The sequence below is a fragment of the Dasypus novemcinctus genome, chromosome 8, assembly GCF_030445035.2.
Source record: "Dasypus novemcinctus isolate mDasNov1 chromosome 8, mDasNov1.1.hap2, whole genome shotgun sequence".
Classification (NCBI taxonomy): Eukaryota; Metazoa; Chordata; class Mammalia; order Cingulata; family Dasypodidae; genus Dasypus; species Dasypus novemcinctus.
The window spans coordinates 15,320,834-15,346,914 of record NC_080680.1 but is presented as its reverse complement, the minus strand read 5'-3'; the positions used below and the strand labels follow the sequence as shown (position 1 = coordinate 15,346,914).

The window sequence follows — 26,081 nt, the reverse complement described above, 5'->3', positions numbered from 1 at the left end:
TATGGATATTCAGTTCTCCCAGTACCATTTGTTGAAGAGACTATTCTGTCCCAGTTGAGTGGACTTAGCAGCCACGTGAAATATCAGTTGGCCGTAGACTTGATATCATGTATATATTTCTACATGTAGATATTTCTGAACTCTCAATTCAATTCTTTTTTTTTAATATTTTTTTTCTTCTTTATTTTCTTTTAAATGTTACATTCAAAAAATGTGAGGTCCCCATATACCCCCCACCCCCCTCACTGCACTCCTCCCACATCAACAACCTCTTTCATCATTGTGGGACATTCACTGCACCTGGTGAATACATTTTGGAGCACTGCTGCACCACATGGACAGTGGTCTACATTGTAGTCTACACTCTCCCCCATTCCACACAGTGGGCCATGGCAGGACACACAATATCCGGTATCTGTCCCTGCAGCACCACCCAGGACAACGCCAAATCCTGAAAATGCCCCTACATCATATCTCTTCTTCCCTCTCCCTACCATCAGCAGCTACTGTGGCCACTTTCTCCAAATCAATATTATAATTTCTTCCCTTACTAATCACAATAGTTACCCAGCAAAAACCAGTAAGTCCACTCTAATCTATACTCTATTCCTCCCTCCTGTGGATCCTGGGATGGTTAAGTCCAGTCCCCCTCTACATCAAGAGGGGACTTACATTCCACATGGATGATGGATGCAATCCTCCTGCTTGCAGTTATAGGCACTCCTGGTTCCCTGGTGTGGAATATGACCCTCTTCACCTCCCTGTCAGCTGGCCAGGGTAAGTCCAAGAAACCAAAGGGTGGGAGCTGCAAGTCCGCTGAGACCCGGGACCTGGCTGTCACATAGACAGTTCAGAGATTCAGGTCTCCTGAGTATACACCAACCCAAATGCCAACCACAGGTCTGGTAAAAGTAACAGAAGAGGCATGTGTAGAAAAGTCATCTGAGTCCAACTCCATCACACTCAGGAACACAAACTCCAAAGTAGGGCCAACTGACATGGCATTGAACTCCAGAGCCATCTGCCATGACCCTAGAACCTGTGGGTCTCTGTAGCCCTCAGGAGAACCAGTACCTGGGTTTCTATCTACTTTGGCTGTCTCTGGTACTCTGCTGAGGCATGCATAAGGATTACCCCTCTGATGACCACCTGCCTCTTTTTTGGAAACTTATAGCCATATAGCCTCATTTGTCCTTTCCATTTCCCCATTTTATCGAAGGTCAAAAAACAGTTTTTAACACCTGATATTACATGTAGGCTGAGATATTCTGCTGGTCTGAGTTGATCCTTTTATTCAAGGTCTTTTTCTAGTTGCATCACCAGCTGGTGCTTGGTAGTGATCCCTCTGCACCAGGGAGGCTCACCCCTGGGAGTCATGTCACATGCTGGGGGGAAGGTAATGAATTTACATGCTGAGTTTGGCTTAAAGAGTGGCCATATTTGAGCAACATGAAGGCTCTCAGGAGGTAACTCTTATGCACCCTGCAGCTTTAGGCCTAGTTCATATTTCAGGCACACAGGTTCATTATTGAAGCCATCAGTATCAACAGCTCATTGTTGGACCATCCATCTTTATTGGTCTTTGCTATTGCACTTGGGGGATTGTTGCTGTTCCATTGGGGAATGTGATAGAGCTCCCCTGGCTAGGAACTCAGCACTCTCTCAGTTGTCATTTTTAACTGAAACCACAATGAAAATATCCAAACATTTTTATGTACCCTGTATACATGCCCTGGAAAACTCCCTCCAAACCATGTGTTCCCTATCAATAACACCCCACACCAGTGTTCCTACCTGCCATAGTTCAACCTCTCTGTAGTCAAAAACATCTTTAAAAAGAAGCCTAATATATTGCCAAGTTCCATTAATATAAAATGGAATATAGTGATGGGTTTAAAGGTTAGATATAGAATACATAGTAATTAAGAAAAATAAAGGAAAAATAAATTGGGGTATCAAAAAATGAAAAAGGTTGTTTTTGACATTTTGCCTTTCATCACTGCTACAAGTGTTGCCCTGTATGTACAGTGGCAAGGCAGTTTGTTCCATTTCTTCCTCAGTGTCTACATCGTTTCTTTTTTTTCTTCTAATTATTAAGTTTCTCTTCACATAAGTTTTAGATCACAGTAATTCACATACACAATATATGGTACTCCCACATATCCAACATCAAACCCTTTGTCCCTTCCCCAGCAATGATCTTTTTGCATGTTCATATTATATTTGCTGCAACTGATGTACAGATATTGAAACAATAGCTTTCAAACATGGTTCCATTTGAGTTTACATTATGGTTTATATTTTCAACTATAAAATTTTCTAAATTTTTAGTTATCTTATGTTTTACATTATGGTTTGCCTTTTAGCCTACAGACTTTTATACATTTTTGGTGTAATTTAACTTGTCCTATATCCAACATTGCATGATCTTTTGGACACTTCTACTGCCCCACAGTTACATTGATTCCATCTATTCAACACCTCTTTCCCCCCCCTCTCAGGACCCACCATGATAATAATCAATCTTCATTGCTTGAAGGACCATATTCAGAGATACTTGCAGCAATGTTGAGGGCCCACCATGATAATCAATCTTCATTGCTTGAAGGACCATATTCAGAGATACTTGTAACATACTCGACTGCCCTAACCCATTGGGGGCCACCAAGTCTCTCGAGAGATACAATTCCCTCTGTTTGAGAACATCAGTCCTCCCCAGGATGTGGGTATACCTTCACTCTCATTGTATCGGTCTCCACCCAATGGTATAACCCATTATGACAAAATGAGTACTCACACACTCCCTAGAAGCTTGCCCTGTGTCAGATGCCCCCCCTTAAGCATCTTAAACAGGTAACCTTCCATATTATATTTTTTAAAGAGTTTTCTCTACATTATAATTTCAACCACATACCTGACAATCTCCTATTTTCAAATGTCCCCCCACCCCCAAATTCTTGGGCCATCTGACCCTTTCTCCCATCCCTAGTGCACCTCAAGCCCACAAAGCCCCACCCAAGGATATCTCTATGCCCCCATTTTATCCCTTCCTTGTACAAATACTTACCTCCAGCTTATCATAGATTTCACCCACGTAGGTGTCAGCTTACAACCTTCCTCTGCCCCCTAACTTCCTTTAAGTTTATCATCCAGTCTCTAGCTCTCTGAGGCAGCTTGGTTTACTTATTTCATATCAGAGAGGTCATGTAGTATTTGTCCTTCAGTGCCTGGGTTGCTTCACTCAACATAAGGTTCTCAAGATTCATCCATGTTACCACATGTGTTTGTACTGTATTTGTTCTTAAAGCCGAGTAGTATTCCATTGTATGTATATACCACATTTTATTTATCCATTCATCTGTTGATGGGGATTTGGGTTGATTCCAACTTTTGGCAATAGTGAATAGTGCTGCTATGAACATTGGTGTGCATATATCAGTTTGTGTCCTTGTTTTCAGATCTTCGGGGTTTATACCCAGCAGTGGAATTGCTGGGTCATATGGCAAATCTATAGCCAGTTTTTTGAGAAACCACCAAACTGTCCTCCAGAATGGCTGGATCCTTCTGCATTTCCACCAGCAGTGAATGAGTGTTCCTATTCCTCTACATCCTCTCCAACACTTGTAATCTTCTGATTTTTTGATAACTGCCAGTCTTAAGGGAGTAAGATGGTATCTCATTGTTGTTTTGATTTGCATTTCCCTCACAGCTAGTGATTTTGAGCATTTTTTCATGTGTTTTTTAGCCATTTCTGTATCTTCTTTGGAGAGGTGTCTGTTCAAATCTTTCCCCCATTTTTAAATGGGCTGTTTGTCTTTTTATTTTTGAGATATAGGAGTTCTTTATATATGCAAGATATAAGTCTCCTGTCATATATGGTTACCAAATATTTTCTCCCATTGCATAGGCTCTCTTTTCACTTTTCCTGACAAACTCCTTTGAGGTGCAGAAGGCTTTAATTTTGAGGAAGTCCCATTCATCTATTTGTTCTTTTACTGCTCGTGCTTTTGGTGTGAAGTTCATGAAGCTGTTTCCTATTACAGGGTCCTGTATATGCTTCCCTGCATTGCTTTCCAAGGTCTTTATGGTCTTGGTTCTTATATTTAGGTCTTTGATCCATCTTGAGTTGATTTTTGTATAAGCTGTGAGTTGGTAATCCTCTTTCATTCTTTCACATATGGATATCCAGTTCTCCAGGAACCATTTGTTGAAGAGGCCATTCTCTCCCAGTTGAGAGGGTTTGGTGGCCTTGTCAAACACCATATGACTGTATATATGAGGATCTATATCAGAATTCTCAATTCAGTTCCATTGGTCAGTGTGTCTATCCTTGTGCCAGTACCATGCCATTTTCACTACTGTAGCTTTGTAGTATGTTTTGAAGTCAGGTAGTGTGATTCCTCCAATTTCATTTTTCTTTTTCAATATGTCTTTGGCTATTCAGGGCCTCTTTCCTTTCCAAATAAATTTCCTAGTTAATTTTTCTAGTTCATTAAAGAATGCTGTGTTGGTTTTTATTGGGATTGCATTGAATCTGTAGACAGTTTTGGTAGGATAGACATCTTAATGATATTTAGTCTTCCTATCCATGAACAGGAAATATTCTTCCATTTATTTAAGTCTTCTTTGATTTCCTTTGAAAGTGTTATGTAGTTTTCTGTGTATAATTCTTTTACATCTTTAGTTAAATTTATTCCTAGGTATTTGATTTTTTAAATTTACTATTGTCAGTGGTATTTGATCCCTGATTTCCTCCTCAAATTGCTCATTATTGGTGTATAGAAATGGTACTGATTTTTGTGCATTGATCTTGTAACCTGCAACTTTACTGAAATCATTTATAAGTTCTAGAAGCTTTGTTGTAGACTCTTCAGGGTTTTCTATGTATAAGATCATATCATCTGCAAATAGTGAAATTTTGACTTCTTCCTTTCCAATTTGGTTGCCTTTTATGTCTGGTTCTTGCCTCAGTGCTTGAGCAAGTACGTCTAAGACTATGTTAAATAGAAGGGGTGATAATGGGCATCCTTGTCTTGTTCCTGATCTTAGAGGGAAAGATTTTAGGATTTCACCATTGTAAATGATGTTAGCTGTGAGTTTTTCATATATACTCTTTATCATGTTCAGAAAGTTTCCTTGTATTCCAATCTTTTGCAGTGTTTTTATCAAGAAAGGGTGCTTTGTTTTGTCAAATGCTTTTTCTGTGTCTATATATGTGTTTTTTCCCCCTTCAATCTGTTTATATGGTGTATTGCATTAATTGATTTTCTTATGTTGAACTATCCTTGCATACCAGGAATGAATCTCACTTGGTCATGGTATATAATTTGTTTAATGTGTTGTTGAATAAGATTAGCAAGTATTTTGTTGAGGATTTTCACGTCTAGGTTCATTAGAGAAATTGGTTTGTGATTTTCCTTTCTTGTGGTGTCCTTGTGTGGCTTTGGTACTAGAGTAATGTTGGCATCATAGAACGAGTTAGGCAATGTTCCTTCTGTTTTGATTTACTGGGAGAGTTTCAGCAAGATTGGGGTTAGTTCTTTCCGGAATGTTTGGTAGAATTCACCTGTGACGCTGTCTGGCCCAGGGCTCTTCTCAGTTGGCAGGTTTTTAATGACTGATTCTATCTCTTTACTTGTGATTGGTTTGTTTGAGATTGTCAATTTCCTCTTTTGTCAATGGATGCTGCTTATGTGTTTTTAGGAATTTGTCCATTTCCTCTAAATTGTCCTTGTTGGAATATAGTTTTTCAAAGTATCCTCTTATTTCTGTGGGGTCAGTGGTGATATCGCCTTTCCCTTTTCTTATTTTGCATATTTGCATCTTCTCTCTTTTTTTCTTTGTTAGTCTAGCTAAGGGTTTGTCAATTTTATTGATCTTCTCAAAGAACCAGCTCTTTGTTTTGTTTATTTTTTTTAGTGCTTTCTTATTTTCTATTTCATTTAGTTCTGCCCTGATCTTTATTATTTCTTTCTTTCTCCTTTGGAGTTAGTTTCTTGTTTTTTATTACTAATTCCTCCAAGTGTAGTTCTTCAATTTTAGCTCTTTCTTCTTTTCTGATGTATGATTTTATGGTTATGGATTTCCCTCTCAGTACTGCTTTTGCTGCATCCCATAAGTATGGATATGTTGTGTTATCGTTTTCATTAGTTTCAAGGTAGTTATTGATTTCTTTTGTGATTTCCTCCTTGACCCACACTTTTTCTAAGAGTGTGTTGTTTAACTTCCAAATCTTGGTGCCAAATCTGGGTCTCTGGCCCTTGCAGGTTTCCAGCTTCTTTCCACTGTGGTCAGAGAAATTATTTTGTATGATTTCAATCTTTCAAAATTCATTGAGACATTTTCTGTGGCCTAGCATGTGGTCTGTCTTGGAAAATGATCCATGTGCACTTGAGAAGAATGTATATCCTGCTGTATTTGGATGTAATGTTCTGAATATGTCTATTAGGTCCAGCACCTCTAATATATTGTTCAAAGTCTTTATTTCTTTATTGATTCTCTTTTGAGATGTTCTGTCCAAAGTTGATAGTGGTATATTAAAGTCCCCTACTATAATTTGAGAGGTATCTATTCCTTCACTTAGTTTTTCCAGTATTTGCCTCACATATTTGGAGGCATAAATGTTTATGATTGTTCCTTCTCCTTGAAAGATTATCCCTTTCACTATGTAGTGTTCATCTTTGTCTCTCACTATTCTTTTGCATTTAAGGTCTATTTTGTCTGATATTAATATAGCTACTCTTGCCCTTTTTTGATTATTGTTAGCTTGTAAGATTGTTTTCCAGCTATTCACTTTCAACCTCCTTGAATCCCTGGGTCTAAGATGTGTTTCTTGTAGACAGCATATAGATGGGTCATATCCAATCTTCCAGTCTGAGTCTCTTGACAGGTGCATTTAATCCATTGATATTCAGTGGTATTACTTTAAAGGAATTATTTATATTAGGCATATTTTTTTTTAGATTTGTGTTTGTCATATTTTGTTTGATTTTCTTTTACTGTTTTTGTCTTTTTAATTGTTTTTACACACTCCTGCAACTCTGTCTCTATTGTTTTTTTCTTTCTTCCTGCAGAAGTCCCTTTAGTATTTCTTGAAGGGCAGGATTCTTGTTGGTATACTCTTTTAGTTTCTGTTTATCTGTGAATATTTTGAACTCTCCATCATTTTTGAATGCTAACTTTGCTGGATAGGGCATTCTTGGTTGGAAATTTTTTTCTTTTAGTACCTTGACTATGTCATACAACTGCCTTCTTGCCTCCATGGCTTCAGATGAGAAATCAGCACTTAATCTTTTGGAGCCTTCTTTGTATGTGATGGTTCTCTTTTCTCTTGCTGTTTTTAGTATTTTCTCTTTGTCTCAAGCATTGGATAATTTGACAAGTATATGTCTTGGGGTAGGCCTATTGGGATTTAAGCTGTTTGGGGTGCGTTGTGCTTCCTTGACATGTACATCTATCTCTCTCAATAGGTTTGGGAAGTTTTCAGCCATTGTTTCCTCCAACACCCCTTCTGTCCCCTTTCCCTTCTGTCCCCTTTCCTCTTCTCCTTCTGGGATGTCTATAATGCATATGTTTGCGCATTTTGCATTGTCATTCACGTCCCTAAGTCCCTGCTGGATTTTTTCTATCTTTTTATCAATCAGTTCTACTATCTGCTTGATTTCAGATGTACTGTCTTCCACATCATTAAGTCTCTCCTCTGCCCTTTGAGTCTGCCGTTATTTGCTGAGAGTGTATTTTTGATTTCTTGAATTGTGCTGTTCATCACAATCATATGTTATCTTTTTGTTTATGATTGCAATTTCTTCTGTATTCTCTCCAAGTGTTTTCTTCATATTCTTAATCTCTTCCTTCACTTCATTGAATTGGTCCCTATTATATGTTTTGAGAGCTTTAATCACTTCTTTGATATTCTGCTCCTCTTCCTGGTTTTTAGTTTGTTCATTGGATCGGGGCATGTTTTCCTGATTATTGGTTTGGTGTGTAGTTTTTTGTTGCTGTTTGGTCATCATTTTATCTTGACACGTTTAATTCGTTGCTTAGGTTCTTTGTCTAGTTTAGGGTTTAATTAGTTGTTTTTGCGTGCATGTTAAGTCTTCTCTTTGTCACTTTGTTCTTCTTATTCTGTTTCCTTGTTGTTGGCTAAGTTCACTTGAAGGAAAATATTAGGGCCAGAGAAAACACAAGGAGTAAGAAAAGAAAATGAATTATAGTAATAATGATAGTAAATATTAAGAGAAGAACCATGTGAGATCTAAGATAATTGATATTAGACTCATTTAAGGTATGTAGAGTTATAACAGTAAGGAAAGTAGAGTACATACAATGAGATAGGAGACTGAATATGGGGAGGAATATAGTGTGAATTAAAGGGCCAGTGTGGGAAGCAGACTTGGCCCAATGGATAGGGTGTCTGCCTACCACATGGGAGGTCCGCTGTTCAAATCCTGGGCCTCCTTGACCCATGTGGAGCTGGCCCATGTGCAGTGCTGATGTGCGCAAGGAGTGCCCTGCCACGCAGGGGTGTCCCCCGTGTATGGGAGTCCCATGCGCAAGGAGTGTTTCTCATAAGGAGAGCCGCCCAGCGCAAAAGAAAGTGCAGCCTGCCCAGGAATGGCACCACACACAGGGAGAGCTGATACAGCAAGATGATGCAACAAAAAGAAACACAGATTCCCAGTGCTGCTGCTAAGGATAGAAGTGGTCACAGAAGAACATACAGTGAATGGACACAGAGAGCAGACAATGGGGGGGTTGCAGGGGGAGGGGAGAGAAATAAATAAAAAACAAATCTTAAAAAAAACTCTTTAAAGTAAATAAATAAAAATAAAGGACCAATGTGTTCAGGAGAGAGGGAAAGAGAAAGAAAGGGTAATAATGTAATTAGTGAATATAAGACAGAAAACAGAACAAAGGTATTAGAAATAAAAAGTCAGAAAAATAGGGGGGCAAACAAAGAGAGGTATAATGTAAGAGAAACAATCAATGATGGAAGATACAAAGATGTAGAGTAAAGGGGATAGTGTTGGTGGCCAAAATCAAAACACACAGAAAAGAGGAAATACAGCAAATGTGAAGCGCTCCCTGCAGCACCTAATATAAAAAGAATGAAAAAGAACAGAAAGAAAGAAAGAAAAGAAAAAAAAAGGTACAAAAGGGAGGGGGGAAGCAAGCAAGAAAAAGAAAAAGAAAAAAAAACAGAAAGAAAAAAGGGCCTTGGGGGGATAAAGAGGAAGGAAAAACAGGAACACAAACCAACAAATACCCAACAATGTTTTAAGCAAGGAATCCTCTTGGCAGTTAAATAAAACGCTTAGGGATCTGACGTTCCCCCTTTCTCCCTTCCTCACTTCTCTCTCTCCAGGGCAGGAGGAAAGCTGCCTGAGAGGTCCGGTAGGAGATTCAAGTGGGTACTTGTTGAACCACCTCTGCACAGACAACAATGACTCTTAATTTCCAGAGAGAGAGCACCCACACCTCACCAGGAACCCCAAGTATGCTATTGGAGGCTAGAAAGCACCTCCTATAGTCCCTCTCTTTTAGGTGTGCTACGAGAGGGCTAGTTGATTATCTGACTCCACCTTCTCGCAGACCAAGTTTCCTATCCCAGGGTATTTAGGTGAATTGGGCTTTCTCAGGAAATTCATCACTCCTTTCTTCCCAGGCTCTCCCCGAGCCAGCTGGTATACTCCTCCAAGCAAAACAAAAAAAAAAGGAAAAAGGGGGGCGGGGAAACACCAGAAAATTGAACCCATATTAGCCAGGCCCCCCAGCTCCTTCTCCCACCGAATCCCTCCCAGCCACGGAATCAGTCCAAAACTGGAGGGCTAGGGCAATCCTGGAACTCTGGGAGCGCTGGACTCAGGAAAGGGAAGTCCAGGACACTGAAGACCCAGGATACATAGGTCCGTGGAACACGAGCTATGGGGGCTCAGGGGACGCGGACCTGGGGACTGCGGACCTGGGGACCATGCATCTGGGAACCACGGTGCCCAGGAACGCCACCGCACAACCAACAGGTCACAGGGAACACCAAGGCTGCCCCAGGGGGTAGGGTCCCGCCAGCCCACAGCTTCCGACCTCTGTACTTGTAACCCGCAATTCTACCTTTAGCAAGCACCACCTCTGTCACTGTCTCTCCAAATCGACATCCATATACCCTCCGCCTTGCAAGCCCTCAAGATAGCCCTCTTCCGCAGCGCTCCAACCCCACTTGGCTGCCTCTTTGCAGGAGAGACTATAAGGTGCACTCACTCAGACACCATCTTGCCCCCCCCCCTCAATTCAATTCTTTTCGTCAGTATGTCTAACCTTTTGCCAATACCAAAAGATTTTGACAAAATGTTAGACATAGTAATGAAGATTAGAGCAGAATTAAATGACATTAAGAGCAAAGGGTTTGCTTTGCTCCACTGGAGATTTATAATAGGCTTTATTTTTTATTTTATTTTTTTAAAATTTATTTCTTTCCCCTTTCCCGCTCCCCCCCAGTTGTCTGCTCTCTGTGTCCATTCACTATGTGTTCTGTGTCCGCCTGTATTCTTGTCAGTGGCACCCCGAATCTGTGTCTCATTTAGTTGCGCCATCTTGCTGCGTCAGTTCTCCGTGTGTGTGGCGCCATTCCTGGACAGGCTGCATTTTTTTTTGCACTGGGCTGCCCTCCTTACGGGGTGTACTTGTTGCACATGGGCTCCCCTACGCGTACATCAGCTCTGTGCATGGGCCAGCTCATCACATGGGTCAGGAGGCCCCTGGTTTGAATCTTGGACCTCCCATGTGGTAGGCAGATGCCCTATCTGTTGGTCCAAATCTGCTTCCCTATAATATGCTTTAAAGTCAGGTAGTATGGGTCCTCCAAATTCTTTTTTTTTTTTTTCCAAGAAGTTTTTAGCTATTTGAGACCCCTGCCTTCCAAATAATTATAATTGGCTTTTACATTTGTGCAACAGGACTGTTGGAATTTTGACTGGGATTGCGTTGAATCTATAAATCAATTTGAGTAGGATTGATATCTTAATGATTCTTAGTCTTCCAGTCCATGTACATGAAATACCCTTCCATTTATCTAGGTCTTCTTTGATTTTTTTTTTTTAGCAATGTTGTATCATTTTCTGCGTACAAGACTCTTACATCCTTGGTTAAATTTATTCCTAGATATTTGAATTTTTTAGTTGCTATTTTAAATGGATTTTTTATTTCTTGATTTCCTCCTCAGATTTCTCATTCCTAGGGTTTAGAAACACTATTGAATTTTGTATGTTGATCTTATATCTGGCCACTTAGCTGAACACATTTATTAGCTCTACTAGCTTTGTTGTAGATTTTTCAGGACTTTCTACATGTATGATTATGTCATCTGTGAATAGTGAAAGTTTTATTTTTTTCCTTTTCAATTTGGATGCCTTTTATTTCTTTTTCTTTCCTAACTGCCCTAGCACGATGTTGAGTAAGAGTGGTGACACTGAGCATCCTTGTCTTGTTCTGGATCTTAGAGGGAAACCTTTTAGTCCTTCACAATTGAGTATGTTAGCTGTAGGTTTTTCATATATGCCCTTTATCATGTTGAGGATGGTTTCTTCTGTTCCTATCTTTCAAAGTGTTTTATCAAGGAAAAATTTTCTTTCTTGAATTTTGTCAAATGCCTTTTCTGCATGGATAGAGATGGTCATGTAATTTTTCTCCTTCAATTTGTTAATGTGTTACATTAATTAATTTTCTTATCTCACACCATCCTTGTAGACCTGGAATAAAACCCACTTGATCGTGATGTATAATTCAGTTAAGGTGTTGTTGTATCTGATTTGCACGAATTTTGTTGAGGATTTTTGCAGACTAAACTCATTAGAGAGATTGGTCTGTAATTTACTTTTGTAGCATCTTCATTTGGCTTTTGAATTAGGGTGATGTTGTTTTCATAGAATAAGTAAGGTACTGTTTCCTCCTCTTCAATTTTTTGGAAAAGTTTGAGTAGGATTGACATTATTTCTTCTTGCAATGATTGGTTGCCATCTAGATGGTTCTTGGCTTTTCTTTGTTAGTAGGTTTTTAAAGACTGATTCAATCTCATTACTTGTAATTGGTCTCTTTTTTTTTTTTTTATTTTAAGATTTATTTATTTATTTAATTTCCCCCTCCCCTGGTTGTCTGTTCTTGGTGTCTATTTGCTGCGTCTTGTTTCTTTGTCCGCTTCTGTTGTCGCCAGCGGCACAGGAAGTGTGGTGTAATTGGTCTCTTGTGGTCTCCTTTTCTTCTTTCATCAGTGTAGGTTTTTTTGTGTGTCTAGAAATTCGTACATTTCATTTTAGTTGTCCAGCTTGCTGGCATACAGTTTCCATAGTATCCTCTTATCCTTCTTATTTCTATGAGGTCACTGGTGATGTCCCTTCTCTTGTTTCTGATTTTATTTACTTGCATCTTTTCTCTTTTTTTCTTTGTTAGTCCTGCTAAAGGTTTGTCAGTTGAGGGGGCTGAGGACTGAATCCGGGACCTCATATGTGGGACACTGGTGCTCAACCACTGAACCACATCACCTTCCCTGAGCTATTTTGTTTGTTTTGCTTGTTGTTCATTTTTGTTTCTTCAAAAGTCACCATGAACTGAACCCAGGACCTCCCATATGGGAGGTGGGAGCTCAACTGCTCGAATCACATCCATTGTCCAAGCTTTTGGATTTAATTCTATTGTTTGTTTTTTTTTAATTCTTAATGTCATCTAATTCTGCTCGAATTTTCATTATTTAATTTTTTCTGCTTGTTTTGGGATTAGTTTTTCTAGTTTCTAGTTTCTCCAGATGTACAGTGCGATCTTTTTCTTATTTAATTTTCACATTTTGGGCTATAACTTTCCTTCTGAGCACTGCCTTTGCTGCATCCTATGAGTGTTTGTTTTTTTTTTATTAGAGAAGTTGTGAGCATACAAAACAATCCCGTATAATGTGCAGAATTCCCATACATCACCCCTCCACCAACATCTCACATTGTTGTGGAACATTTGTTATAGATTATGAAAGAGCATGGTCAGACTATTACCAACTATGGTCCATAGCATACTCTTCGTATATTTTTCTTATACATCCCCTATTGTTAACTTTATGTATTAGTATTGTACATTTGTTACAGTTCATGAGAGAATACTCTTATATTTGTACTGTTAACCACAGTCCATCTTCCACTACAAGGCGTGGTACTGTCCATGCCTTGTACATTCTATCCAAAGTATACACAGTGGCTCTCACTTTTATCATAGAGTGGTGCAATCATTGCCCCAGGAAACCTTTGAATGTTTCCTTAGTCTAAAAGAAAAAATCTCATACATCCCTATTATTGACCCTTAGCATCGATATAATATCTTCTTTGACATTGATGCAAGAATATTAAAATATTGCTGTTAACTATAGTCCATAAATTACATTAATTGTATCTTCCCATACATCACTGTATTTTTACCATTTTGTAATAGCTATGTACATTTTTTCTAGTTGATCCCACATGTATTAAAATGTTCTCATTTTCTTTCACCTCGAGATATTTACCGATTTCTCTTGTAATTTTCTCCTTGACCCCCTGATTGTTTAAGAGTGTGTTTTTTAATTTCCATATATTTGTCAGTTTTCCAGTTCTCCATCCATTATGATTTCCAGCACCAGCGTCTTTATGTTGTGGTCAGAGAAAGTGCTTTGTATAATAGTAATCTTTCTAAGTTCATTGAGACTTGCTCTATGACCTAACATGTAGTCTATCTTGGAGAATGATCCATGAGCACTTGAGAAGAATTATATCCTGCTGTTTTGGGATGTAGTGCTCTGATTAGTATGTGTCTCAGAGTAGATCTCCTGGGATTTATTCCGTTTGAAGTATGTACATCTATGACCCTCATAAGACTTGGGGGATTTTCGGATTTATTTCCTCAAACACTCCTTTGCCCCTTTCCCTTCTTTTTTCCCTCTGGGATACCAGTAATGCATATGTTTATGCATTTCATGCTGTCATTCAATTCCCTTAGTCCATGCTCAATTTTTTCCTATCCTTCTATCTCTGTGATTTCTGTTGTCCTATCTTCTAATTGCTAGCTGTTTTCTCTGCCTGTTCAAATCTGCTGCTGTGTGAATCTAGTGTATTTTTAATTTCTCCTGTTGTGCCTTTCATTACCATAAAATCTGTTATTGTTTAAATCTATGTTTGCAGTTTCTTCTGTATGCTTACCCAGTGTCTTGTTATGTCTTTTTACTATCTTTTATCTCTTCCTTCATCTCCTTGAAAAGATTTAGGGGATTTGTTTCGACATCTTTGATTAATTGTTCCAAATTATACATCTCTGGCTTTTTAGTTTGGACCATTGACTGAGCCATATCTTCCTGTTACTTAGCATGGCTTATAATTTTTGGCTGATGTCTAGGCATCTCTTTATCTTCATGCATTTACTCTGCTGGTAAGTTTCTCTTTCTTGCCTATGGTTTATATTTTTAAAGATTTTATTTTAAAAATAAAATAAATCGTTGTTTTGCGCTTGCTGTCTGCTCTCTCTGTCTAGTTGCTGTTTGCTCTCCTTTGTCTGCTTGTCTTCTCTTTAGGAGGCACCAGGAACTGAACCTGGAACATTTCGTGTGGGAGATAGGCACTCAATCCCTCATCTTCCTGCTTTCTAGTGTCTCTCATCGTCTTTCCCCTTTGTGTCTCTTTTTTTTTTTCCACATCATCTTGTTGCATCAGCTCACAGCGCCTGCCCATTGCATCAGCTCACTGTCTTGCTTATCTTCTTCAGGAGGCACTGGAACTGAAGCCGGGACCTCCCATGTGGTAGGCGGGAGCTTAGTCGCTTGCGCCACATCTGCTTCCCTTGACTATGGTTTTATTTTTGTTTGACTTTTTGTTAAGTCTCTTCTTTGACACTTGATTTCACTTATTCTAAATCTTTAGAATTGCCTGTGTTTAACTGAAAAAAGAAAAAAAAAGAAGAAAAGATGAAAGGGAAATGAAGAGGAATTTTTAAAATTAAAAAAGGAAGAGGAAGAAAAATAAAAGAAAACAAGTCTACTTCTCAGGTCATCAATATCTGGACAGGCCCCAACTAGCCAGTCACCCACACCACTTTCCCTTTGTCCCTGATGCTACCCCTGTACCTGGCTATCCCCCCACCCACCATTGCTGGCCACCTGTGCCAATTGTCCCACTGCATGGCTAGACTCCCCCTCACTAACTCATCACCCTGTGGTCTCACTGCTTCCACTATGACCAGCAAACCTGCCTGTCTTCCTACCCCTTCTGTAGGACTATTGCAGCCTGCTGCTCCCTAGTCTGCTATCTTGGATCTGACAATTATACTGGTTTTTATATTTACCTCCGTACTTAATTTTACCAGTATTCTTATTCTTCAAATGTTTTGGAGTTACTATCTAGAATTCTTTTATTTCAGCTTTTATTTCTAGCATTTATTTTAGTGCAGGTCTGGTAGGAATGAACTTATTCAGCTTTTGTATATCTCAGAATGTCTTTATTTTTCATTCATCCTGGAAGGACAGTTTTGTAGGATATGAAATTCATGTTTGATGGTCTTTTTCTCATACCACTTTAAATATGTCATCACACTGTCTTCTGTCCTCTTTGTTTTGTGACGTTAATCTATATAATGAGTCATTTCTCTCTTACAGCTTTAAAGATTCTCTCTCTCTTTTTTAAAAGATTTTATTTATTTATTTATTTCTCTCCCCTTCCCCCCACACCCCAGTTGTCTGTTCTCTGAGTCTGTTTGCTGTGTCGTCTTTGTCTGCTTCTTTTGTTGTCAGCGGCATGGGAATCTGTTTCTTTTTACTGCGTCATCTTGTTGTGTCATTTCTCCGTGTGGGTGGCACCATTCCTGGGCAGGCTGCACTTTCTTTCATGCTGGGTGGCTCTCCTTATGGGGCACACTCCTGGCACGTGGGGCTCTCCTATGTGGGGACACCCCTGCGTGGCATGGCACTCCTTGCGCGCATCAGCACTGCGCATGGGCCAGCTCCACATGGGTCCAGGAGGCGCAGGGTTTGAACCGTGGACCTCCCATGTGGTAGACGGATGCCCTAACCACTGGGCTAAGTCCACTTCCCTAAAGATTCTCTCTTTATCTTTATCTTTCAATAGTTAGATTATGGTACGTCTAGGTGTGAACCTCTTTCAAGCTTTTCCTGCTTGGAGCTTGTTGATGGGTATATAGATTAATTTTTTTCAATTCAATATTGTAGATTTTCTATCATTATTTCTTCAAGTATTCTCTTTGCCCCTTTTTCTCCTCTGCTTCTGCAACTCCTATTATGTGTATATTGGTTTGCTTGATTTGTAGACCACAAGTCTTTTAGGCTCTGTATTTGCTGATACAAAATACCAGAAATCAGTTGGTTTTTATAAAAGGTATATATTTGGGGTAGAAGCTTACAGTTATCAGGCCATAAAGCAAAAGTTACTTCCCTCACCAATGTCTATTGCTATGTGTTGGAGCAAGATGACTGCTCATCTTCCTCAGCCTTCCTCTTTCTCTTAAGACTCCATAATCTTGGCTTCTTCCAATATCTGCTGTAGTTCATCATGCTCTCCAGGCTTTGTCTCTCTCTCTGGGGCTCGATTCTCTCTAAAAGGTCAGCTGTGGACTATCAGGCAGATGGCTCATCTCTCATCCTGTATGTTTACTTCCTGGACTCCAGCTTAAAACTTCAACCTCCCTTCTCTGCTGTGTGGTTTCTCTATGAGTCCCTGCTCACCAAGGGGGCGGGGATGTAATGTCCTACTGATGTAGCCCAATCAAAGCCTTAATCATTATTTAATCAGGTAAAAGTAAAACCTCTGAATCCAATATAATCTAATATGCCCAGAGGGACAGACTGGTTTACAAACATAATCCAATATCTTTGGAATTCATAAGCAATATCAAACTGTCACAGACTCTGTTCATTTTTCTTCCTTCTTTTTTCTTTCTTTTCCTCAACGAGCTTAATTTCATTTGAGTTATCTTCATATTCACTGATTCTTCTACCTGTTCAAATCTGCTGAAGAATTCCTCTAGATCAGGTGTAGCACAATGGGAAATGAAGGCCATAAGACATGATAAAAGGTAGTTTGTTACTCCCGGGTCCCATAAAGAGATAGTTGCCCCGAGGGGTTGATAGGACCCATGTTTGGTCTGGTTGACTCAACCAGTGAGGAGTACATTGCAGAGCAAGAGGACCATTGGACTTGTGCCTTTTTTATGGTCCAGGGGTGGAGGTTAGTAGATTTCCCACAGGAGTCAGAGATTGGTTATTTTAAAGTAAACATGCATGGAAAGGGAAAAGGGACTAGAAGTGTGAGTGTTAGGGATGGTGAGCTTATCATTTGTAACCAGCTGTGGGTTTGGGGAGGTGTGTGTGTGGTGTGGGTTTGGGCTCTGGGAAAGTTTATGCCCCAGAATTGGAAAGCTGCTGTTTTAATTAGGCCCGAGGTCAGTGTTAAGGCAAGTGGCTTAGCAAAGTAAGATGGATGTCTATGCAACACACAAAAACTTTTTATCATTATAGCATGGGCCATACTTTCTTGTGTCTTTGCATGCTGAGCAGTTCCTTGTTGAAAACTGACTATTTTGAGTATTTTGATGTACAAAAAGGAAAAAAATGAAAGAGAGAGAGAAAAGGGAAAAAAATGTCTCTATAAGTCTTTTCATTTTGACTTTGTTGGGCCACTTCTTCAACACTTAACTAGGCTGTTCACAATTCTGCCTGAGGTTTCACTTCCTGTTTACTCTTAGTCTAAAGATCAGCCAGAAGTGAAAGTTAGGGTCTTCTCTGTTCCTTTCTGAGCTTGCATTCTGCATGGCTTTCTTGGCTCTCTGGTATATACAGGTTCTTTTCAATGTCCTTATTCTCTCAAATATTTTTACTCCCCAACTTCCCCACACCCCCATTTCAGCCTATCTACTGATTGCCACAACTGTTATTTTTTTTTGTTACAGGTGGGCAGAGGCTTCTTCATCTGGGTTTCAATGTTTTTGAGGAATGTCTCCACCATAGCTGTTTATCTACTCAGAGAAAGTTTTAAATTAGGTGGAACCAAGGCAGGCTCTTTGCTCTAGTCTTTCAGGAAACTTTCAGAAAGGTCAAAATAGACAAGCATAATTCCATGGGAACAAGATCTACTCTGCTCCTTTCAGAGTGGGAACTTCACTAGATGGGCATGGGCTAATTGAGGATAAGGTAAATTTACTAACACAAAGCTCTCTTACCCTGTTTCAGTGACTTTTCTCCTGGTTAAGCATTTGCTTGGTTGCTATAAATTTTGGATTATCTTTTATTATTTTTATAAGGTTGATTCAGACTTTTTTTTTTTCTGGTTCTTTTGGTGTTTTTGTAGAGGGTTGGCCCTGGAGGTCCTTACTCAATCGTTTTCACTGAAAATCCTTGTTAACACACTTTTATTCAAACTGCACATCCTGACCCACTTTTACAGGCTGTAGTTCAAATACCTATTTTTGTCTGCTTTACTTGTGCATTACTCAGAGGTCAATCTGAATCCTAGGCAATATTCTTCACCATAATTCACTTCTTAGTATTTTCCCTTTGTTGATTCTGTAAGGTTTTATATATGAAGCCCTTGGTGGTGATCCCAAGACTTCATACAGAGATTTAAAGATTCCTTTCTCTAGGTCCTGCTTCTCTGCTTCTCCCACACTATCTGCTTGATATAGGATGTATGTGGATAGTTGACAGAGCATCCCACTGTGTTTGTTGCTGGTACCGCCTCTTTGTTATTGTTTATTTAGTGCTAGGTGGGGCTAGTTGATAACTCTTCATTGCAGCGTCTCCCTGGCGTCAGCCCTGTGTGAGGAGAATGAGGACACTGCCTCTTTTTTGGTATTTGCTTATCGCCAGCAGCAGGCCTCCCACCCCAGGCTACGTGGCAACAGTGCTTGTTTGAAGGGAGGAGCACAGCTCTCCCTTGGTATTAGCAGGGCCATTCCCATCTGAGTCTGCTGCCTAGAAGTCTCTCCTGGGCCTTTTGTGTGTTTTTTGTACCTTTTGGCAATTCTCTGTTAAAAGCCGGCTTTAGTGCCCAGACTGAGATATAGAAGAGGCAAATATAAACCCCAGGGACCTCATCACCAGGTCCTCCCTCGACTTCCTGAAATCCTATTAATTTTGTTTTCTCTCCACAATTCAGAATCTGATAGTTGCTTCATGTGTTATGAACAGGGTTTAAATTGTAACTAATTAGGAGTGTTCGGGTGGAATGTGCTTACTCTTGTGATTAAAACTAGAGCCCCACTCCCATCAGCATGTATTGAATGAATGATTAAATGAATATATGGATCTTGCTCTCAAGTTGCTTGTAGCATTTGTTAGAATACATGGATGTTGGCGTTGCAATAGATAAAATATTAGGACAGTAAAGATAAATTCCTGTGGAAACTCAAAGCCATAGGCAGAAAAATGAGAAAGCATTTCAAGCTATTAGGGAATGGGGCATATGGTGTGGCAGTGAGGTCATCAAGTATGATTTCAAGGAGAATTTGGCAATTGAGCATATCTTGAAAAACGGGTAAATATTTGAAGATGGGGAAAAGGGCATTCTGGACTGAGAAAGTCTCATTAGCAGTCAGCATTAGCAATCATATTGGGTTGAGAGGTACAGGGTTCATAAATATAGATATATCAAATATTAATACTTTTTTCAGCTTTAGTATAAGATATATAAAAAGGAATAATACAAAATAAAGAAAACTAGGTTGGGGCTATCATTTAATTATATTTATTAATCATAGAATCTTTTATTTCTACAGAGCAGAGGAAAGAAGAGATCTTTTCATGTTTTTCAGAAGCCTACACTATTTTGTAGAGTGGTGTGAATATCGTAAGCGTACATTTAAACATTTCAAGGTAAAGTCTAAAGTTTTTAAAATTTAATCATATATGGAAAATGAACTTGGCTTTAAACTTTTCAAACAATGGAAAACCTTTTTAGTAGCTTTTGGAATTTGCAGTTATTTGGAATAAATGAAAGACAGACTGCTTTTGTACAAATCAGTGAACCATTTATATTATAGAATATTTTGAAAGAAATGTAGTTATTGAAACATCAGTCTGTCAACAGTACTTGAAATAAAATGGCAAAAACTAATAAGGAATGTAATCATAGCTAGTTCATCACAAAGCAATGTAATCTTAACTTCTTGAGTCAGACTATGTATCTGAGCTTCTTAACTATTACACATTTCAAGTTTAAATGTTGAATTAAAATTCTTGTGAAGTGATGCTTCTTAAGTGTGAGAAGGTTACTTCAAAGACTTCTTTTTATTTCCTAGGCTATAAGTAATTTCTCAAGGTTCAGGTTACCACAGAAACTTAGCTAAATTATGACCATTTTTTAAAAAACATGCACTGACTCTCCTTTACTTTGGATTTAAACATTCTGTTAAGTTGTGCTGATTAAAACTGGCAGAATGAAGCATGGTAATACCTGTACTGTAGTCCTTTGAGGCATGCTCATGATTCTCTTACGGTTGCTGTCAGGTACTGTTGTGCCAGAGCAATTAAATATCTCTGCTTTATAATTGGTAAAATACAATAATGCTTGGGGGTGTGCTTGCTTTTAAGGTACCGAATAATTTAATATGTTCTTTGGCCTGTGGATGTGAATGGATAATGGAAAATGTGATTATTAGTTCCATTTCTAAAAGCTGATTTGCCATTAGGTGATTTCTATGCAGGAATAGAAGCATAACTGGTATATTTTTCTTAAAAAGGATGGAGCAGTTCAAGGAGCTGGGCTTTGTTAGTGATAAGATTACTAAGAACAAGTATACATATACACACACACAACCACAATCTTTGGTTGGCTTGTTTGGAAAGGCCGTTGGTGTTACAGGCACTACAGTGTTAAAGTCAAAGAGTCTTTGTTAAAAGGCTGTATTGAAGGTTTTAACAAACTTGGACCCTTTAAATATAAATTGAGATTTATATATAGAAGTTCAAGCCTGGCAAGGATTAAAGCAGAAACATGATTATGAGCATATGGATGAAAATTGACTTTCAAAGATTCAAGCAAGGCAACAGGGAGGAGGATGCAATGGAGAGAGATAATATAGGTTCCAACACCAAACACAGATTCAGTTAGGGGATTTATGTTGGATACAGATCAAATGGCAGAGCACAAGGATGTTTGGATGTTTACACCCTCTTTCGATAGAACTGTACTTGCATTCTTGTTCTTTTTTTTTATTTTTTTATTTTTTTATTTTTTTGAGGTACCAGGGCCAGGAATGAACCCAGAACCTTGTATGTAGGATGCTGACACTCAACCACTGAGCCACTTCCCTGAGTGGCTCCCCTGAGATTGTTTTTTTGTTTGTTTGCTTGTTCTTTTTTTTGTTTTTAGGAGGTACCAGGAACTAACCTGGGACCAAACCCAGGACCTCCCGTGTGGAAAGGAGGTGTTCAACTGCTTGAGCCACATCCACTCCCTGTATTTGCATTCTTAAAATATCCTATTATCAAAAATCACATAATAAAAATTAGTGTGTAAATAAGATAAAGGGGATTGGAAATGTTGTTTTTCAGGTTCACATAGTTTATTTTCCAACAGGATTTTGAATTATAAGTTTTATATTTCTTTTTTAATGGGGGGCTCTAATTTATTTTGTTTAAACTAAAAATAAAAACTGACAAAAAGTGGTTCTTTAATGTACATACGTAGAAGTTTCTCAGTCCCCTGTATCACACTTGGCTTCAAATTTACACTTTTGCTCATGACACACATTAGAGCTGCCTTGGTAAAAGAATATATCAAAAGAGTGGCAGGCACTTAAGCAAAACAGCTGTGTGTTCTATTTTTGTACAAAATAACTTTTTCCATACTTATACAGTGTTGATTCCTGGTTACAATACTCTAATCATAGCTAAGTAATGCAAACCATGTTTCATAATTTATTAGTTGCAATATATCTCTTCTGTTTCTTGGAAACTTACAATGTAGGAAAAATGCTTGTGTTTTAAAATTCTGGCATATGTAGAATAAATGTGTGCATGTCCCTGGATTTTAACTATTGAGTCTAGAACAAAGGTGGCTTGATCGTTGTCCTGGTTTTAAGTTGCTTTCCTGGCTTACATTACTTACTACCAGGGTGAGGTAGTCGGGTAATGCTGATGACAGTGGTAATGGCAATCACAATAATCACAGCTAACATTTACTGAGCACTTTCTGAGGGCTAGGCTAAAGAAAATGGTTAAGTGCTAGTGATTATAGCAGAGAGCTGCATCATCCAGTTGGAAAAATTCAAAACAGCAGTGTTCCAGGAGGCCAAATGGAGTGAGATTTTCATAAAGTTAAATCCTTCAGTTTTAAAACTGTTACTCAGATATGACCTGTCTCTGGAAGGGAGAAATCCAGGAAGCCTGAACTCTCATGGATGTTGGCAGCCGTCTTGCTCCAGCAGGTGAAAATAGACTTTGGTGAGGGAAGTAACGTATGCTTTATGGCCTGGTATCTGTTAGCTCCTACCCCAAATAAATACCCTTTATAAGAACAAACCAGTTTCTGGTATTTTGCATCAGCACCCCTTTGGCTGACTAATACACTGACCTTTTCAGATTGGCTTCTTTCACTTAGCAATATGCATTTAAAGTTCCTCTGTGTCATTTCGTGACTTGATAGTTCATTTCTTTTGTCACTGAATAATATTCCATGTTATGGATATACCACATTTTGTTTATCCATTCATCTGTTGAAGGGCATTTTAGTTGCTTCCAATTTTTGGCAGTTATGAATAAAACTGCTATCAGCATTTGTGTGTGAGTTTTTGAGTGCACACAAGTTTTCAACTCATTTGGATAAGTACCTAAGAGCACTGATTGCTAGATAGTATGGTAAGCCTATGTTGAGCTATGTAAGAAACTGCCAAAATGTTTTCCAAAATTGCTGTACCATTGTGCCTTCCTCCCCCTAGCACTGAATGAAAGTTCCTATTGCTCCACATCTTCTCCAGCACTTGGTGTTATCAGTGTTTTGTATGTTAGTCTTTCTAATAGGTACATAGTAGTATTTCATTGTTTTAATTTGCAGTTCTCTATGGGCATGTTGGATATCTTTTCTTCGGCTTATCTTCAATCTATATATTTTTGGTGAAGTGCTGTTTGCCCATTTGGTAAATGGTTTTTTAAAATATCTCTTATTGTTGAGTTTTAAGAGTTATTGTATATTTTGGGTACAAGTCCTTTTATCAGAGATTTATTCAGTTTTATAGTTCATCTCATTTTAAAATTTTTGCTACCATATATTTAATCATCAAAAGCTTTGTCTAATTCTCTTAATATTTTTTATTTCCTCACAATATTATTTTTTGTATACATTAAATTTTCTTCTTTCTTAAAGTATATTAAAGATTGGTTTTAAAGGATTTTTTTTTCTTTTCTTTTTACTCCTTACTTTGTTTCTTATGAGTTTCTTTTTCCTATATGTTTTGGTGTGTTTCTTTTGTACTGAATCTTTCCTAAAATATCTGGTGATCCTGGTTGTCTATTTATATCTAAGAATGAAGTACTAAAATCTTACTGGTTATGAGTTCAGCATATTGGTGACCAAGCCCTGTTCATGTGCATAGTCTCTTACTATTTTTCTTCCTTGCTTACCTCAGGTTTGGGTTAGGGTTATGAATATAGAGTGTGTCTTCTTTCGAATTCCTTGACCGAGTACTTCATTTATTTTCGTTCCTCCTTATTTCATGATTATAATGTTTTTTTAAGATTTATTTATTTTTATTTATCCCCTGTCCCTTGTTGTTTGTGCTCGCTGTCTGCTCTCTGTGTCTGTTCATTGTGTGCTCTCTGTGTCTGCTCATCTTTTTAAGGAGCACTGGGAACTGAACTGGGACCTCCCATGTGGGAGGGAGGCACCCAATCACTTGAGCCACCTCCACTCCCTGCTTGTTGTTTTTCTCATTGTGTTTACTCATTGTGGCTCCTTGTTGTGATATCTCGTTGACTCACCTTGCCGCACCATCCTACTGTCTTGCTCATCTTTAAGGAGGCACTGGGAAACAAATCCAGGACTTCCCATGTGCTTAGTAGATACCCAACTGCTTGAGCCACATTCACTTCCCTATAATTTGATGTGATAAGTTTGTCTGACTGTAACTTTGTTCTGTACATATGTGTGATTACAATATTCTCATTGTCAGTATTTTCTGCCTAGTCTGTGATTGCAATTTTCATTTCCTCTTTGATCCAAATTTTACTCACAGGGGTTTTTAAAAATTTCAAGTGGTTAGTTTCCTTTATTTGGTTAGTTTTATTTTATATATCCCATTATTAATTTCTAATTTTACTTCACTGTAATCATAAAGTATAATCAGTTTTTGGTACTTGGAATTTATTGCAGCTTTCTTAGGGGACATGGTATAGATCAGTTTTATAAAAACTGGCAGAAAAAAAAGGTATAGTCTTTGTAAGATATAGAGTTCAATATTTTATTTGGTAAATGAACCTGATTATTAATAGTATTTAATTCCCTGTATCTGTGCCTCCAATAGAATTACTGCAAGGAATAATCTATACTTAATCTATACTTAATCTGTAAGTATATCAGTCATAGTAGAAGTAACATTATGAACACTTGAGAGTCCTTCATATTTTTAGATCTTAAGAGTTTTCATGGGAGCCAGTGTGGCTTAGTGGTTGATGGCAAGCTTCCCACATATGAGATCCTGGGTTCAATCCCCAGCCCCGGTATCTCAAGAAAAAAGTTTTCAGGTGAAAACATTTGGGAACCATTGCTCTACTGTATCAGTCAGACTATGTTATGCTGCAGTAACAAATACCCCCCCCCCCAATTTAACGGTTTAATGCAACAAAATTTATTTTTTGCTTACACTGTCTTACATGGATGAGCAGGGAACTGTGCTCCACACAGTCATTAAAGGACTACCTTATTATAGCTGTGTCTGTGGAACACCCTTATTTTGTAGAAGGGAAACAATATTAGAAAATTATTCATAGTTTACAGCCCAAAAAGGATACACATGATTTTTCCCCAGATGTCTTTGGCCATAACTAGTCTCATTGCTCTAACTAATTACAAGAGGGCTGAGGACTCTGTGCAAGCAGTTGAAATGTTTGAAAAACACCACAGTCTCTTAGTAGTATCCTTGTTGATCTTTTTTCTCCAACTGGATTTATAGAGGTATGTTAATCTATCCCTTCAATTGATTTACTCCTATATTACTTGGCTCATAAAGTCCCTAATTTCCTTCATTGTGAATTGTCCTTTTCATCATAAAAGTGGATCTCTTTCCTGATGTTTTAGCTTGGAGTTTTATATTCTTTCAGGATCTGTAGCATCTTCTTCATTAATTTAGATTCTATATTAATGATATTGAATTACACTTCAATAATTTTTTAATTGAAATTACTGTTTTTCACATTTGTCTGATATACCTTTGTTCATGTCTTTATTTTTTTACCTAAGTAATTTATTTCAATCGTGTGGTTTATGCCAGCATAACCTTTTGTAAAAAATAAAAATTTTAGCCCAACATGAAAGTCTTTGTCTTTTAAAGGGGAATTTGTGTGTTTTCTTTTTCCTTCTCTCATCTTATTTAATGCTTTCTGTTTTATATTTGTCTTTGTCATTTTCACTATTTTGGCCATGTTGCCTTTGTTTTCTGTAGTTCTTCCCCTCCTTCCCCTATTTCATTAATTTGGAAGGCAGACACATGCAATTTTAATTCTGAATTTAATTCTATCTCCCTTGTTTCCTTTAGGACTTTCTCCAAATCTCAACTCTCATTGAGGGCTTATTTTGAGCTTTCAATCCCCTATCTCTCCCACCAACACACCCCTTCTTTTTTTCACCAAGCACTTAGGACTATATAATGTACTTAGTATAGTTTACTTATTGATCTTGTTGGTAGTCTTTCTCATTCTATAGAATATAGACTCCCTGAGGACAGGAATTTGTGTCTTATTTTGTTCACTCCTTGCCCTCAGCATCTAGAACAGAGCCTGGCACACCATAGGTGAGTGACTGAATGAGCAAATAGTAAATTATTTTTATGTTTGAGCCACTTTTTCACTAATTATCAGTGTCAAGAAC

General features: G+C 38.3%; 1 protein-coding gene across 2 annotated transcripts in view; it reads left to right on the top strand.

Annotated features, from left to right (window-relative positions):
- Positions 1-26,081, top strand: part of CENPP (centromere protein P) — a 431,610-nt gene that overhangs the window by 113,467 nt on the left and 292,062 nt on the right. For both annotated transcript variants that reach the window (XM_058301476.2, XM_058301475.2), the window contains exon 5: positions 19,777-19,873. In XM_058301476.2, coding sequence (XP_058157459.1) covers positions 19,777-19,873 — 97 coding nt within the window. The remainder of the gene's footprint in view (positions 1-19,776; positions 19,874-26,081) is intronic.